At 39.5% G+C, this 18,766-nt stretch overlaps 1 protein-coding gene across 6 annotated transcripts in view; it reads right to left on the bottom strand.

Moving 5' to 3' along the window:
• The window catches only part of Amph (amphiphysin), a 209,664-nt gene that overhangs the window by 30,282 nt on the left and 160,616 nt on the right, over window positions 1–18,766 (bottom strand). For 5 of the 6 annotated variants that reach the window (XM_085699258.2, XM_085699259.2, XM_048460973.3 and 2 more), the window contains exons 8-14: window positions 16,604–16,679; window positions 15,921–16,003; window positions 13,292–13,430; window positions 12,059–12,187; window positions 5,005–5,121; window positions 3,741–3,764; window positions 1,848–1,871 (exon numbers count right to left, since the gene is read on the bottom strand). In XM_085699258.2, the coding sequence (XP_085555384.2) occupies window positions 1,848–1,871; window positions 3,741–3,764; window positions 5,005–5,121; window positions 12,059–12,187; window positions 13,292–13,430; window positions 15,921–16,003; window positions 16,604–16,679 (592 nt within the window). Of the gene's footprint in view, window positions 1–1,008; window positions 1,513–1,847; window positions 1,872–3,740; window positions 3,765–5,004; window positions 5,122–12,058; window positions 12,188–13,291; window positions 13,431–15,920; window positions 16,004–16,603; window positions 16,680–18,766 lie in introns of all 6 variants that reach the window. The other variant, XM_085699261.2, reaches the window with a different exon arrangement.

The following is an 18,766-nucleotide window of genomic DNA, read 5'->3' as shown; positions in this document are numbered from 1 at the left end:
CAGTCCTTTCTGACTTTCTGCTAAATGTCCCCAGCAATTATGTAGACCTTCTATATCTCTGATGGACCAGTTGCTATTAGATTCCTGCCAATTGGCAAGCCTACTTGCTTGGCCATCTGGAATATCAGAGACTCCCATGAGGTCCACATTATTTGTTCCTGAATTCAAGTCTGGCTGCCAGATTTGACCTGCATCTCCTCCCCAAGAATCTGTCTTTGTTGTTTTTGGCAATTGGATGGCATGATGAGGGTTTCCAGGCCCTGTACTTGCAAAGTCCCCTGCTGATGAATCGTTCCCCTTATATGTGCACTGCCCTTTTCCGCTTTCAAGAGTTCCCAGAGAAGAGTAAGGGTCAGTTTCAGACTCATCTATCACTGCATATCTGGATGATAAAACAACATCCTGATTCTTATGCCCCTCAGCTCCTTGAGCACTGACTACAACGCCACACTGAATTTCTTCTACACCTGCACCTCCCTGTGCTGGATAATGCTTTGCGGCATGGGTGTGCGGGCCTGTTGAATGTTTCTCTATCTCTTTTCTAGTTAAATTACATTCTTCAATGCTCAAATCTTTAATAATAGACACAGAGTCTGTCTGGAGAGGCATATTACAGATCTCTGTATGAGTATGATGGACAGGTGTAGCTTCAGAGCCTTCTACATTTTTGTGATGACTGTTTTTTCCTTGAATCTCATCAGACAATCCCTGGATTCTGTCACTAAATTTATCTGCCACATAGACCCTTTCCTTGTCTCTTTCTAATACATCAGCTTCTTCAAAATAATTTTCATAGATTTTTAGTCTTTCCTCACTTCCCACCCTTAGACCTTTCCTACGTTCCACTTCATGCCTTTTGAAGGTCTCCTGGCCTTGTTTTGCTGGTGTTTCAAGATGATGCAGTGTTCCTTTTCCTAGACCATCACCTATTTTCTCCTCATATCCCTCAGTATCTTCTAGTGCCTTGCTATCAATAGCTCCAGTGTCTACCTTTTGATTTGGGTCCACATATTTCCACATAGGATCTTCTACCTTCCGTTTCTGCTTTATTTCTCCATCTGATACGTTAGTTTCTTCGTGACCTTTTTTGAGCAGGTCAATTGTTCCCACAACCGGCTTCTCCGAGTCACGTGCTGCATATGGCTCGTCCATCTCCATGTACGCAGTAATAGAAACTCCAGCCCCGGGCACAGGCTCTGAGGACAGCTGTTCATTTCTAGTTGGAGGGACTGGCCCCAGGGCATCCTCACCCTGTTCAGCTACATTAGAATGGTCAGTAGAAGAAAGCCTTTCGGTGGATAATCTTGTGTCCTGCTTTACTCCAGAGAGACAGACTATGTCTTCTTGAGACCCACTTGGGGTCATTTCCTGGCTGACACTGTCTGTTCTAGCATGAGGGCCCCAAGTAAATGCACCTATAGTTTCAGATCTTTGAAGCTCTTCAGCCAAACCACTGTCAGGAGTTTCGTCTATGATGAGGTTACACATAGAAAGACTTTTGGAAGAGTCAGTCTTTAAAGTATGTTGAAAAGCAAAGAGGGGAGAAAAAGATGAAACAGACCATGAAATATTTGATGAAAAACCTACAGCTTTTCAGTAGTGTAGTGCCAGTTGAATAAAATAAAAAATATAATAAAATAAAATAAAAAAATTCTTGGTAGAGAAACCCTGTCTCAAAAACAAATATAAACAAACAAACAAATAAAAATAAATACTAGAGTTAATTGACTTAAGGTCAATCTAGAACTAGCAATGCCATGGAGAGAAGTCAGTCTACCAAAAAATGCCATATGTAAAAATGATATTAGATATCTTTAAAATCTAGAATCTTGTAAAACTCAACTTACCGGTTGTACCAAATCAGTGGTTGTCTGCAAGAGGGGGGAGAAAAAAGTAAAAAAGGAGAAACATTTCACTGGTTGCAGTCTCATACTGTCCAGGCACAACATTCTTATGAACGATGTAACTTTTACTGCCCAGGAATTAAATTTTACCACTTGTTATAGGAAAGATTTTTGTCCTGAAATTTCTCCAAGACAATTGTGGAAGAGGTACAAATGAAACACAAGGAGCCTGTGCCGTTTTCTAGCATCAGTGAGGCTGTTTTGTGGCTAGTTCACAATTTCAACCTTAGGAGACCATGAAATGAAAATGATTATCCAAATGAACATGCAAGCCTGAGACCACCAGAACGCACAGATATCAAGAAATTATTCCATGTCATAGGCTCTATAGGAACAAAATGTCAAACACATTCTTCACTAAGGTCTACCTTTGAGGCTTGGGTTGTATGAAGAAACCTTGAGGATTTTCTTGACAACCTTCCCTCAACCTAGAAGCCATTTTCAGCCCACATAAAAAAATACCCTTTAGAGTATACAGGACTAAGGATGAGAGCAGTATGTTAGAAAGCCATGATTTTATCCATTTTTATTATGACTACTATTCCTAGCAGGTCTGTTCTCTGAAGCAGTAAAAAGCTTCTTATACAAGGTACCTTTGCTCTCTCCACATTCCTTTTAGAGAGGGAAGGAAATGTGTCATAGTTCTAATTAAAATTATGAATTTTTGGGATTACCAAGATTATTATTATTCCTATAATCAACAATAAAAGTAACACACAGTTGAAGTTAGAAATCTAGTGCCCTGAATATCACCCCATCTCCCCTTTAGAAAGTACACAAGTAACACTAAATCCATGTTAAAGGTATTGACTTGGTCATGCATGCCTTTGACCAACACTGTTAGCTGTGATCTTGATCTCTTTCAAGAATCCTAAAAAATAGAATATAAACTCTAGGGAAGAGGATGAACATCGTTTTTATTTTTAGAAAGCAAGAAGAAATACCACTTCTGAAGACTGTGTCCACAAATAATAACTACATCCATTGAATGTGTCTGCTGCATTTACTAAACTCGAGTATAATTCTGAAGAATACACAACCAGAGCTTTTAAAAGACTAAGACCATGCACTAAGGAATGTCAGTCTTGACATGGGGTCACCAGTCTCCTAATTTTGCAATGTCAATAAACACCACAGAATTCTGGTCATTTCTCTCTCCCTAGTCTAAATTCTAAAAATAATCAACCTTGCACATCAGGTTAGCTTTATAAAACAACACCATAATTATGGCTACCTTTTGTTGATCCATATCACATACTGGGCTAAATACCATACACATGTCTTATTAAACCTCTCACAGCATGCTGAGGTAGGGATCATTATCTTTATTTTATAGAGAAAAACTGATACTTACCGAATTTTAGAAATTGATCAAACTTACAAGATTATAAGAATTAGTGTCTGAACACAAATTCACAGGTGTCTAGCTCAAATTTTCCAAATGTTTCAAGCAAATTTAATTGAATATAATGATGAAAAATTGTTAACACCTCTGATTTTCTCATCCACACTGTGTTATAATTCTATCTAAGAGGGCCACATATCTAAGAGCCTTCCATTACGACAGCACTTTTGGTCATCATCTCCCACAGGAAGACACAAAGAGCACAATGCCGTTGTCTTGATCCCTACCAGTTCAGCAATATAGACCACTGACACACATTTCTCTACTAGGTTTTTTGGATCTGGGAAATGATCACAACTTTCAGGTATTTTTCTATGGTAATACATTATCATTAAGTGTATGCACTTTCTTCTTCTCATAAATAAAAAAGTATATTGAGGTTTCCAAATTTTTTTTATCAAAATATGTGAAATTAATTCTCAATGCCTTACCGTCCATAAGTCCCAGGGCAACGTCTAAAAGAAAGCAAAGAAAAACATTATGAGTAAAAGTCCATAGTTAGTAATAAAATAAAGAGGCCAGGAGAGTCACAATGTCACACACATGTGTAAGCATTTGGAGCAGCACTCTTTCCTAGGCCCATTTTTGATAATAGAAACACTCCAAGTCCGTTACCTATTTTGGTGGACACACTTCACATGTGGCTATTGAGAACTTGAAATGTGCTAGTCTAAATGAACCAAACTTTAAATTTTATATAACTTCACTTAGTTTGAATTTAGCCACATGTAGATACCATGAGAACAGCAGGGATCTAAGCCATCTGCCTTTGCTCTTTAGACTAGGTTGTTTGGTACTGACTGATTTACAGTAAGTATGGTACTTCACTATACATGCATCATTAAAACAAAAATGCTTTCCAATGCTAGGGGTTATCATATCATTGATAAAATGCAGATTTTCAGACTTTAATCTTTAACCAATGTGCTTGCCTTTTCCTACTATCTCAAGAATCCTTAAATATGCTCCAATATACTGGGATACAGAACATACATATTAACTGGTAGTCATGCTTATTGTAGTAGGTACCCACTAAAACATATTAATGCATGCCTAATGTGCACTCACTACTGATGTTTTCATTCTAAAGCACCCAATACAAGGATCCTTCTGACGGCGAATCTTATTACAAAGGCTACAGGAAGTAGTTGGAACTACAAAGTGAGGAAGTGACGAGCAAGAGCAAGCACAAGAGCCAAGGTACTTCACATCCATGGTCAGGAACCAGGGCAGGGTTCTTCACGACGAACACAAGGGCAGCTTCAAGTTCACAGCTATGTAGACTGAAAGCACATTTCTACGGAGCAGGGTCTGATGATTATTCAAATAAACCGTGCCTCGCAAAGTATGAGAAAAGAAGTAGCGCAAACAGGACAGCAAAAGAGCTTCGCTCAGGGAGAGCACGAGGCATAATATTAGAGCCTCCAGTCCTTTGAGGGAAGTGAGACATTGAGAACTACCCTGTGAGACACAATTCTGAGGCAAACATCTGGGATGGCAGGAGAAGGCTCATGGCATGGAGAAATAGAAAATATTTGGTATTAATGAAGTCTTATTTCTAGTCCTTACAAGTAGGAAATATTTTTCAACCAAAAGGAAAAATAGATAACCCTCAATTGGAAGGCACAGTGGTCACCAGTTAACTAGGCATAATGAAGGTTTCTCATCCCTAAACTTCCCACACTCACTTTATACCTGAGACATGGGGGAGTGGGCTGCTGTAGCAGAACCTGCAGGAGTCACATCAGGCTTGAAGGGGTCAAAGTCCAGATCCAGCAAAGTCTCCTCCTTCTTCACCTCCTGGACTTCATTCTGTTAAGACAGATGGATAGGAACTAATGGAATAAGCTTGGCAGAAAGTCACACCGAAATGCCCCTAGTCATGTCAGGGCTTCATCCAATGCAGTGATAAAGTACAACCACACATAACCCACTCTCCAGATCATGCTCCAGGCTAGATTTCTCATCAAGGGGAGGAATCGAAATGCCACACAGGTAAAAGAAATATCTTTTTGGTTATCTCAAACAATGGATATCAGAAAAAATGCACAGATTAAAAAAACACAGATGAATATAAAAATAAAAAGATGTACTGAGCATTGAGCCCATTAGCATAACCCATTGCTATAATATACCTCTATGATGCTAAAACATAGGAAAGAACCAGTGAATTCTGCTAAATTCACCTTTCCCATCCTCCTGATGGTTCTCATTTGTTTGCTAAATATGAAATGTGCCTTAGATGTTCAGTGTATGAACATTTGGTCTTCACCTGATGGCATATTTTTGGAAATAATATGGAAACTTTATGTGGAAGTGTTAGAAGGGGGTTCTGAGGTTTTATAGCCTGCCCCCTTCCTATCCTCCCTCTCCTTCATAACTGTTGGACTCAATGTGACCATCCATCTTGTATTTATGGATTATAAAATAGAGACTACTGGGAAGGAAAAGTTATCAACATTCATAAGCTGTAAAACTGTAAATCCAGTGAACTACAAAGGTGACAATAATGGTCTTGCAAGAGATGCAGAATGGTGTAAGAGTAGCACTGATATCTCAGAGTTAACCAACAGCTGTTTGGTTGCACTAAGCCCTCTGAATAGGAGAGAAACCGTGCCTAGGTACACATAGTAAACCAGCCAAGAATTCACAGCTTGAGAGATCATAAACTCTAAAGGAGGACCTACTTCTACCAACTTGTTAAATGGATACAGTATCCAATTGCCTTCTAATTACTATCCTTATACCCATATATTAGTGCAGCTCTTATCAAAGGATCTTACTTTAACAGTGTGTAGGGGTTTTTACAGAGAACCTCAACTGGTTGGAATGCAGAGAGTAAGTAACCATCAAGTGCCCAACTTCAAATGTGGCATCTATAACACAACTCCTCCAGCAAAAGCTCAGGGAACAGTGTAGAACAAGAGAAGAGGAAAGAACACAAGAGGCAGAGAACTGGGGAAACTACTACAAAATAGTGTTCTCTGGACAGGGCAGGGATGCTGAACCCATTAACTCTCAACAGCTCTCAATACTGCACAAGACCATAACAGCCAACATTGCATAGAGGACAAGAAGGGCTCACAGGGTTTCATCCCTAGATGAAGAGGTACAGGAAATTTTCTTCAGACAGGAGCTCCCTGGTAAATCGCCCCTGCTATAGGGCTTAGGCCTGTATCTATGTTCACACAGGCAGCACAGGTTATATATAACACAAAACATGAATTTGAGTGGTGAATGGGGGAATATGGGAGGAATTGTGGGGTTCATATGGTCAATATATGAAGTTCTCAAGAGGTGTCCTAGGCAGGTGATAGTCTCAGAAGTTGGCACGTGACAATATTACTTCATGTTAATGCACTTAAATGTAGTCTGTAATAACATCACTATTACATCCTTTAAACAGTGCCTGGTCTCTAAACTGCATTTTTCCTGCACAACTTAATATAATCCCTATTAAAAAGCAAAAGAAAAATGTTGACATATGCTCATTTGGAGGTGAAAGAATTGATTGAATAAGGTCATCCATTGTTCTGGGTTCTCTGGGTGTACTGCCCCGGAGGCAGGACTGTAGTGAAGTCCCCTTGGTGCCAGAGCCTTTCCAGACATCTTCTGGGACTCTGTATCATTCATGGCTTTGAAGCAGGGACACAAAAGGTCCCCTGAGGACTTCCCAAGTTCGCCATACAAGACTGTGCCACAAGAAGGACTTTATTTGCCCCTTAAGCCTAAATGGCCATGTTAAAGAAGCTTCGATGAAAACAGAGAGATCAAAGATTAATTACTTCAGCTTCTTTGACCTTCATTCTTATTATGAATAAAATAGACGTAATATAACCTAGCAGAACTCTTGTGAGTAGCAAAGACAATAAATGTGATGTACATAAAATACTAAAGATATGAACAATGAAAACTGATATTATTACTATTAATGACCTAAATTCTGTGATTTCATAAAATCACTGGAATTATATACTCATAACAGGCATTTGACTGCCTGCACGTATGTTTTGTTTCTTCTTCAGGATCAAATTGTATCAGTTTTACTCTTTTAATCCTAAGGGGCATTCTGGAAGGCACTTACATCATACAAGATTTTGATAGAACTAAAAAAACACCATACCATATTATTACCAGAATTTTTCTCATATTTGCATTTCAAGTATTCAAAACATTAAATATTATATGAATAATATATATTATTTATATGGTACAGAGTGCCTTACATAACATAGAAATACTCCTCTGTAAAATGCGCATTGGACAGCAAGTGTGACAGTGAATTATTAGAAGTTTGTGCCCTAGGACTACTTCAAGCTGTTTTGTTGTTTTCTATCTAACATTATGATAGGCCATTAAAGACGGAAGCTTAAGGAAAGGCAAATTGGGGCTTTTCTTGTAGTACTTCTAAGAACCCTGCACATGCTAGCATGTGCAATAACAAAGAGAAACTGGATGGAGCTCCCCCTAGTTTCACATGACCCCTCCTGAGTCCCTCTTTTCATAGCATGTGATGAGGTTAGTGCTTCTCAAGAATGCACACTGCCATTCTATTCATAATCACAACTACCGATACAGTAGTGACATGGCACACATATTATGGAAGAAACCAGCCACCTTTGTATTGGACTTAAGGCCCACCCCATGAGATGGAACCTGTCCTGACAGTGCTAAATAGATAAGAACCTGAGACTAGTTCATGGGTTTAATGGGGGGAGGGGGAACCTACTGCTATTTTTCTGCTAACAAAATACAACTCAAATCAATACTAATGACATATTGGTAAACCCATTGATTAGTGTCTTACTTAACCTTCATCAGAAAAGCTTTTTCATGCTTCTTCTCATGGTAATTAACACAGACCCATAGCTGGGTAGTGTGCAGAAAGAGACTTTGGAGCACTCAAACCTAAATAAGAATTTTTTTATTAAAGTCCTCCTCAATTCTCAGACATCTATCTATGAGGAAGAGGATGTAGAAAGATTGTAAAAGCCCAGAGTGGGTCAGAGACAACTCCAAGAAAACAGTATCTACGAGACACACTGGGACTTATACACTCACACTGGGACTTATGAACTCACAGAGATGTGATAGCATGCCCAGGATGGTTTAAAATAGATAAAATTCCAGCACTGAGAAGAGGAGGGAGACTCAAAATAACCTCTAATGAAGAAGCTATTTACATTTGGTGCCTACTGAGAAAGGGAAAATGAGTTTTTCTAAGGAAGTGTTACTGGATATATCAACAACTCTTTATTGCAGGACCCATGCTCATGAGTAGTTGAGCAATACCAAACAGACTCCATGTTTTGTGAGTAGGGGTGAGCAGCAGTTTTTTGTTACATTGTGTTATTTTTATGCTATTGTTTTTGTTTGTTTGTTTTGATTTTTGTTGAAATGTGTTACATGCTACCAGAGGAAAAAAGTAATCACCAATCTACCTAACTGTGAACCCTGACATCGATAATAACAACCCTCCTGTCAAGACATGTCAACTGGTATAATAGTAACATGAATATCTTGGGAGTAACCAATCACTTTCTGATTGGATTTAAAGCCTACTCTGCAAGTTAAAAACCCATTCCTGGTTCCACTACTATTGAGTCAAGAGCCTGAAGATAGATAGGTCAGAGAGACTATGGGAAAACCTACTACTATTATTCTACTAAACATATATAGATAAAACCAAATCCTAATGACCTATGGTTATATCCACAGATTAAGGCAGCTTTTTGTCCCCATCAGAGACACTTCTTTTTGTGCTTGGTGGCACTTAACACAGAGACACACAACTGGGTAAAATACAGAGAATTAGGAATTAACTGCAGAATAATGGAGTCTAAGTGCTGCATCTCTATTACCACCCCCTTTTACCAATGGGAATCATTGTGGAAAAGGTGGGTAGACAGATTGCAATAGCCAGAAGTGGTGGGTGACTACAAGGAAACTCTTTTGTGGACACAACAGGGCAGTTTCACATATGAACTTGTGAAAACATGTACAAGACCTGTATGAGCTCAAGTCAGTGAACATTTCAGCATGGAAAGTGGGTGTGTACAACAAGTCTCACCCCTAGTTAAGGAGCTACCAGTATTGGTAGCTTCAGCTTTGGGGAAAGGGAGAGTCAATTTTCTTTAAGGATGTGATATTTGGTGGATTGATCACACTTTAGTGGTAGGCCACGCGCCGAAGAATATATGGGCAACACAAATTGGACCCGGAGGAAAAGAGAAGGTGGAGAAGCAGAAGAAGAAGAGGAAAAGGAAGAGAAGGAGGAATAAGAAGTCACAGAATTGGGTGAGTAGGGAAGGATGTGGTGTAGATCTTGAGGGAATTAGAGAAGGGGCAAATTATTACCAAAATATACAACATTAAATCCTCAAATAATTAATAAAATCTAAAACATAATAAGGATTCAGGCACAGGGTTGCTTTTTACTGTTTAAGTTCTTGGGAAGGAAGATGGGGAAAGAATAAGCTGTCCTACAACAGTTTATTTTTGAGGACAAAAAATTAGAAAATCAGAAAAGCATTTTGGTCTAAGATTTCATAGTGTTCTCTGAGTAGGAAGAAAGCATTTCCCACAGGAAATTCTGAGCTATACGTAAGGTTTGGGCCATTAGAGGGCTCTGCAGGCTTGGTAGATTTCTGTTCTCCGTCCCAAGGACACAGTTGGGAAAGTGTTGCTGCTGAGCTGATTTTTTTTTTCCATCAGACAGGATAGATTTCGCTTCTTACATCGCAGCATCTGGCCAGGATGAACACAAGTGTTTTTCTTTCCCATTAAGTGCATGATAAAAATAGCCATCTGCAGCCATAAACGATCTTCTAAATGTAGGATGACTCATTTAGAAAAAAAAAAAGACAACACTGAGAAGAATCATTCTATATTAATATAGGAGGAAATATTTTCAGATAATTTTCAACTTTCTAGTTTTCAGTACTTCATTTTTCATCAAGAATTGATATCTTTCCTTTATTGTTCATTTGTCTATGCACTGCCCAAAAAATTATTACCCAGATTATACAATATATTAACTTATAATGTATTCCCTGATATACAGACCTTTCAATGCATCTAACATTACAAACACATAACATGTATGTGTTCAAAAATCCTACATGAAACATTAAAACAGTCAGATGGCTTTAAGTGGGGCAGTTATCACGCCTTGGCTTGGCTGGACAGTTCCATGAATAGAATCTGTTAATTGAATGTAATAGTCAGCTCAGCAACGCCAGCTTGGACCATCAGCTCAGCATCACTGACTTAGACCATGCAGACTTCCAACTGATCAAAACAGCATCTCTCAGAGTGAGGTCTCAAGACTAGTGACTGCTGGATGTGTAAAAATGACACAGGGCTGCTTTCAGCCACAGAAGGACAAGCAACCAAGGAATTTGGTAAAACACTGCATAAAAGGCAGTTTCCATTTGAAATAAAACTAGATTTTTTTTCACTTAATAACCCAAGAATACAACCAAAATATAAATCCCATTTCACATCTCTGCACATCTTAATGTGGAACCAGGGGTCATTTGGTGAATGGAAACACTGGATATCACACTCTATGATCCAGCAACCGGAGCTAGGGTGCTTCTCAGATCAAATAAAACAAATGCAAAAGCCACAATCCCTCTTCTCTCTTTTTCTTAAATTAAAAGAAAACAGGTTAAAAGATGTCCCTCACCCCCAACGAACTTCCATGTCTCTGGTGGGTAGTAATTTCAAAGTCCTCTAAGGTTTCAATCCTGAGGGACTCCTTCTCCCTTCCCCTAACCAACCCTGTTTCCCATCTCCTTCACTCAACACTACTAGCAAGAGTTAATGCTTCCAGAAGGACTTAAGGACTCTCCTGGCATCTGTAATTTTCAAAAGTACCTTGATTCCTCCTCTCCCCACCATGAGGGTCCTTGTAAGGGAGCCAGAAAAAACTTGAAATAAAAACACTTAAAAAGAAAGAACACTTCTGAGCGTCGTCTTTCCTCCTGAACTACTCTGTGTGTCACCTTCGTGCCCTTTAAGTAGCCTCATCTCCTAGACAGGACGTCCTCAGCTAAGTACACAGGCTTCTGGAGGACCAAAGTCCCTACTTGTGATGGAACTGAGAGGATGCGATGGGTGGTAAATGCAACTGAGCAAGGACAAGACACCCTAACATATGCTCAGTGCGATTGTTAATGTCGAAAAAAAGAATGCGTCTCTAGCCAGTAGCAATTGTGTGGGCTGATGCAATGGAAATTAACGTGTAGCTAAGAGTCAGAAGTTGGTACTTCCTGCTGATAGGATAGTAAGGCTCAATGCTTTTGTAAAGACAATACTGCATGACATAAAATGACCAGTGAACTGAAGTTGTAATGTCAGGACTTCTTAACAACATAACCTAATTTTTCAAATGTGAAATTAATAAATCCTCAAGGGAGGGAAGTCAGATTGAAAGAAAACATGCCAGAGCGTAAGCGTGGTTATGTCACAATGGTAAGATGACAGCAACTCTTCTTCATTTTATACTTTTCAATATATACTGCAATGAATAATATTCTACTCAATAAATGATAGAATATTCAAATTCTGTACATTGTGCATATAATAATCCTTTATTTACACAAAGTAATAAAGCAAGCCCAAATGACAAATTTTTACTAACAGAACAAATAGCTGCTCCTTTCACTAAAGCTGACTTAAAAATCCCTCCCACCATCACCACCACAGTCCTTTCATAGACATCCCAGCTTCCCTGGGCACGCACCTGCGAAGGTGTCGTCACATTGATTTCTGGAACAAAGTTGTCCTCAAAGAAATTGATGATGTTCTCCTGCTTCAGTTCTTTTGTTGGGGTCACTTTAGGCAGAGGTGGGACAGGAGGCCCTTTTCTTGTCTAGAAAGCATCAAATACAAACATGGTAGCCAAAGGTGTTGTCTGTAACATCTTTGAGAAAGGGTCACATGAGCACAGCAAAGTGAGCAGGCCGGCGTCTGAATGGAACTGGGCTGTACAGAGGTGTAAGCATACTTGATTCACGTGGGTGGCTTCTGAATACTGACAAGCAATGGTCTAATCGGAAGAAGTCAGGTCATGAGAGAAGAGTCCATACACCTCCATTTGAGCACTGCCCAGGGCTGTAGGAATTATGATACCAATAATGGAGGCCATGCATTCTTAGCTCAGCTACAAATGATTTCTCTTGTCAGCAGAAAACTGGAACTTCAAAACAAAAATTAAGCCAGTTGGTTTTTTGTTTGTTTGTTTTCTCCAGTTGAATCAATGAGACAAACCAGAAGCAGATTCCATTTCACTCTGTTCTCCAGGATTTTAAAATGAGAACTTTAGACTCTGTTGCACATACCTTATAATTTTCTAGCTCCAACGATGTTTATGAAAGCTAATACTGGACCTTGAATGTTAAATGTCCTTACAGAAATATTATTTTTGCTCAATGTAGGGAAATCAAAAGTATTTTCTCTCTCTCTCTCCATTCCCTTTGCCTGGTCCTCACAGTTTCTTTTAACTTGTGCCAGGCTTTTGTCGAGGGACCACAACTCACATGTAGCACAATATGGGTGATGGAATACTAATCCTTACTGCAGTCCTGGGCGGGCCTTGACCCCAGGGCGATTTTTGTTTTTCAAGCCTAGTAATTGAACTCAGAGCATGGGGCAAGCCAGGCGAGTGTTCCATCATTGAACAGATCCCCAGTCTCTGAAAGGTGGGATTCTAAGAGAATGTAGAGATTAATACATTCTGGTCCAAGAAGCTGGGGATGGGCAAGAAGGTCCAAAGGACTCAAACAATGAGTATAGAAGAAAAGGTAAAAATCAAATAGAAAACCAGACTCATTCCAGAGTGGGAGTAATAATGTCTAGTGTTTCACACCTTAGTCTTCTCACAGAAGCATTTTCTAATGCCTGGTCACCACAGGATGATCCCAGAGAGAATCACTTCCCCATGAGGTCTACCATGAACCTGGCACACATGTCCTACCTGTGAAGGTGACCTGGGTCGCACTGGGGCAGGAGAGGCAGGCGCTAGTGTGTGGTTGGGACTGGCTGTTGGACTGGGCAGAGGTGAAGGTTCCTCAGGGGGCGATGGTGTCTTTGCAATGCGAAGAGGACCTGAATCACTGGATGAACACAAAGAATTGAGCAAGAAGTCTTCTGAGAAGCAGGACTTCTGCGACCCAAGATGCTTTATCCCAGAGAAACCCTGAAGCTTAATATCAGGTCTCATATTCCCCACTTCCAGACTAATTCTAGTTATTAGCAATAGTAATGGATACTGATAACTGGCCCCACTTGTTCCCTATGAACCAAAACCCAGGCAGGCATGATCTCTTTTCTTCAGAGCAGTCTTGAAATATTGATCCCACTTTAGATATGTAAAAGGCAGAGTGTTAAAACAAGAAACTTAGAGTTTTACTATATTTGCATTTAGAGCATAGTACAAATGTCTTGTGCTCTTCACATGCCAAACAAGCTTCAAAGATTTCCTGACATAGGCAGTAGTAATAAAAACAACTTCGCCTTTGATACACAGGAGAATCATATCATGCTGCAATCTATAGACAATTACGCAGCAAACTGTCACTTTCATTTTCCAAGGCATCTGAGGAGAGTGTTAATAAATCTTCCGTGGGAGTGCTTTCTGATTCCCTTTGAGGAGGCACCAATTACTTGTTTCTATGCTTTATGAAACAATGACTAACTCAGGCACCTTGCAATGTGCCAGCAGACCACATGACAGGTGAGATTCCACAACTTCCCGAGAAGCCACCATGTTCTAGGCACCTTGCCAGGTGCTTGGGAACAGCTTTACATGATGACTCAGATGGCAACCAGGACACATCCTACTCTCTAAGAACTTCTAAAGACAGCAGCCAGAAGGCACAGAGTCTGTGACCTACATACGAGTACAAACAGAGTAGCATGGTCTACACATTCAAGAGCTAAGGGAGTCGGGTTCTTCAGAGAGGAGACACTATATCAGTGGTTCTCAACCTTCCTAAGGCTGCCAGCCATAAATACAGTTCCTCATGTTGTGGTGACCCCACATCAATTTTGTTTCATTGCTACTTTATAAACTGTAATTTTGCTGCTGCCATGAATCATAGTGTAAATAGCTCATAAGCATGATATCTGTTATGTGACCCCCCCAAAGAGATCGCAACTCACAGGTTGAGAACCGCTGCTCTACATGATTGGGGCTCTGGGCCAGCAATCATGACCTCTGACTAGAAACAGCCCCAGTCTATGCTCTAGTCTAGAAACTGCCCACAGAGCTCACTCACCACCTTGCTCTGCAGAGGAATACAAAATAAAAATAAAAAGAAAGAGTAAGGATAAGAATAAGCAGAAAGAAGGATAAAGTGAGGAGGAGACACTTGTTAAGTGGTGTGACCCTATTTCTTGCTTTAGGTGATTTTGAAATTGGAATTTTCAAAAGTGTCTGTGTCTTTCATTTCCATGTGAGGAAGCCACTCAGTTTCTTAACATACTTTACTTTTACAAGATCCAAAAGTCATTTTGATATTCTTACTCTTCTCTTGTTTCTAGCTTAATATTGAAAAAAAAACAATGTTAGAGCCATAATTCTGTCCCTTTCCTGGCTTCTTTTAGCTCATGTCCTTCCTATGGAGAGAGAAGACACACTTGCTTCTCTGGCAGCCATAGCAGGGGCTACATTTATGGCCACTCTAAGAAGTAATAAGTGATCAAAACAGCAGCCGTCGCACACTGACATATAGAGAGGTCGGGACTGTATCTGGCTATGAATGATTCTATAAATATATTCCTTTGGGTGTTTACAATGACTGGCATAAAAAATACAAGTGAAAAATATAGAGCTCAATAAAATCAATAAAAAAAACCACAAGTGTAGAATCTTAGAACTGAACATCACCTTAGAAACCATTTCATTCCACAGCACCCACTTTTTCTACAGATATTTTTAAAATATGCTCTTTAACTACAGAGGTTGCTGGACTTCAACAAGAAAAACAAAACAACTGAACCCCAGAGGCACAGGACCAAAACCTAAAGGGCTTCCGACTGCTAGTTCAAGGTTTGCTAAGCATGGGTGGGATAAAAGAGACTTCAAAATCGTAAGACAAAGTAGGCATACAGTCAAACCAAGGAAAACAGCTAAGATGTGCCCCTGGGGCCTTTGTCTGTGTCTGGCACATTAACAGCATCCTATAGTAGAGTCAGAACAGAGTCGCATTGTGCAGTAAATGCCAAAGCAGAGGCAGAGGGTGGAGAGGTCTCTTCCATTTCTTTCATTCCTCCAGCAGATGATAATCAGCCCACTTTGGAGTTTTAATTTTTTTCGATTCCAGATAAAGTAACAGGTAGAAATGATCACTATCCCACACTATTGCTCTCAGGTCCCATGTAAGTCTATTGTGACCAGTAGCATATTGAGGCAACTGAAGGCCAAAAGGAAAGGTAAAACTCCAAATCTATGGTTAGGATCACTCCCCAGGTGGGAAGGCTCCTTTTGAACCTTTACAAGGTGAATAAAACAGTAAGATGTGGTCTCCAGACTCCAGATAACTCAGCATACCGCACATCACTGGCACATGGAGTAGAGCAAGTTCTGAGGAGCAGTGGCCTACCTGGGAGCTCCTTGAATACTGAAGGCCTTGTCAGCATGCTGGTCGCCAAGTTTTGTCATCACTTCATAGAGCTTGTGGCAAAGCTAAGGAGACAGAGGTCTATTAGCCACAGGACATCCTAGTGCCCACCCATGCCATTCTCCCTTAGAAAGAAACAGTTTAATGAGAAGCTATAATTATTCTAAGAAGTTGATTGGTCTCAGGGCACTTGAAATCCCATATACCAAGTTTAAAATCTACAGCCAAGCTGAAATAAAGTAAACACTAAGTCAATCAATTATGTATTCACTATATTATAAAGCAGAAGAGAAAAACAGATTTTTATCTTAATTCTACTAGAAGTAGTCCTCAGGCAGTCCCGAGGAACGACAAAAACAATAGCTAGCAACATGGCCGATGCTTTTCTGAATCTCTTGAGATCAATTTTTCATTAGTTTAGAACATCACTTGACATTCCGACTTTAACCAACGGAAGGGGAAAACAAGAGAGTGAGGCTTTGACAAGACCCTCGGAGGGTGTAGGGAGCTGTGTGTTGACAACTAACAGAAAGCAGAGCACATGTACAGAGAGCAGTAACAAACTAAGGCTCCAGGAGCCTTGTAAGAGGGTGCATTAGTCAGGGATCCTAGGCCACGCCCCCTGCTTCCTTTACATTGTCCTCCAAACAGCCACCATCACTCACCACGGCAATTTCCTTGTGAAACTTGGCCTCAAGACTGGAGACATTTTTGAAAGTATTGACATAAAAGCCAACTCGTCTACCATGGGGAAACACAAATAAAAGAGAGATTAGTTAGCAAAAAAATGGATTTTAATGGCAATGAAACATATTAAGACTGTTTTCTATATGTAATTTTGAACAACATTGGATTTAATAACACCTTAGAGCAAACCTAACTTTTCTTAGCTGTTGAGCCTGCAAGCTTCCCATTGGCAACATCTCAGACTCATCTGTAAAGGGAAAGTTAAGGCAACGGTGCTGGGACATGAGGCCAATCCTAACAATCTTCATCTGAGGTTCCTGAGCTAAATGGAGACAGCCTGTCACCCAGGATAAACTCCAGGTAAAGAGTAGCTGGACTCTGTTTTACTTAATTCTTTTTTTTTTTAACTCATCTGAGAAACAACTTTAATTTAATTCATTTTATTGTTTCAATGACATTCTCAAAGATAACTAATGTCCTGATTTTTTAATTAGATCTGAACTCTCAATTTAAAAAAAACTAAGTAAATACTCAGAAAAAGGACACTAAGTGATCCTCTCTTGCTTAAGCTGAGCCCTTCAGGGCATAGGATTCCCGTGAGAAGAAATGGAGAAACCATAAATCAAAGTGCTTTTATTTGTTTCTTCACTTGCTTCTCATGTCAACCCCCTGGGACAGTTATCATCATTTACTAGAAAAAGTAAATGGGGATTAACTGTCCAGTGTCAGGCAATTCATGGGAAGAGAAAACCAGCATTAAAACCCCAAAAGAGGAAAGGCAATAGAAAATCATAGAATACTTTACAAGAAAATTTTAAAACAATGACTTTTGTTATTTCAATATCAGCAAATTCTGCTTAAATTAGGTGCTTTTGAATTTTAACTAAAACAATAACTTGGAGCCAAATTTAAAAACTCTGAAATGAAATGATGATTAAGCGGTAAATCTGCCCCATCAATAAGGCATTATTTTCCTGTGCTTTATCTTGTACTTTAAATCCCTGCCACATTACCTTCATTTCCTATACCCACAGTCACATGTGACCCTGATTTTACATTATTGTAATTGGCTTCACATTCCATAGTTTACATTTATACACATGCCAATGGTTCTCTGTATCCATATATGTATGTCTATATCTGTATTCTGTCTATTATGGTTCAACCATGCATAGATCAAAACCATCAGAAAACAGATGGCATCTGTGCTGAACACAGACTATTTTCTCCATCTTATTTTCTGAACCATTCCCAACAGCTATTTGCACCATGTTGCCATGGTATTAAGTCTTCTAAGCAATCTAAAGCTGATTGCAAGTGCACAGGACGATGTGAGAAGAAGGTCATGCACAAATACTACATCACTTTTTATGTAAAGGGCTTCAGTAGCCATGGAGTTTTGCTTCCCCTGGGGGTTCTAGGAACCAATTCTCCACAGATACATGATATATATATATATATATATATATATATATATATATATATATGTATGTATGTATATATATTTGCACACTTACACATACTTATGCATATACACTATAGTAATGAAAACCCTGACATAGTGTGTCTGGGAAATAGTTAGGACTCAGATCAGAGACTAAGAGCTGAGAAGCAGATGGCTCTCAAGGGTAGGCTATAAGTCACATTTATTCACAGATCAGAAGAAGTATGTAGATATGCTTTGAGATAGGGGAGAGGAAATAATTTGAGCTTGAATTTGAAGAGACAAGGTCAGACATAGCTAGATGAGAAAGGAGAGACAGTGTGGCCTCCCTGATAATGCCATACAGAGGAGACCACTTGCTGTAGTGTTTTCAGAGAACGGTTTCTGGAGGAGCAAACTGGAATGTGTAATCCCTTTCTTAGACTCTAATCAATCTTTTCTTTGTCTAATTACTCAACAAAACCTACTTACCTCTGGGTACACCCATTATGGTGTGTTCAAAAGGTACCAAGCAGCTTAACTAGTGAGCATTTATACCAATTATACTTAAATTTTAAAAAATATGTAAAACCACATGGCAATATGCAACAGTAGCTTATATGTGAATAAACATGAAATAATGAAGGGATGTGAGAACGAACAGCTAAAGACCAGCTGCAAACATCTGTTTGAGAGAACACACATAGGCTGGCCAGGA

The sequence above is a fragment of the Myodes glareolus genome, chromosome 14 (genome assembly GCF_982192425.1).
Source record: "Myodes glareolus chromosome 14, mMyoGla1.1, whole genome shotgun sequence".
In the NCBI taxonomy this organism is placed as follows: domain Eukaryota; kingdom Metazoa; phylum Chordata; class Mammalia; order Rodentia; family Cricetidae; genus Myodes; species Myodes glareolus.
Note: the sequence above shows the minus strand (reverse complement) of the source record. Positions and strands in the feature narration are given on the sequence as shown.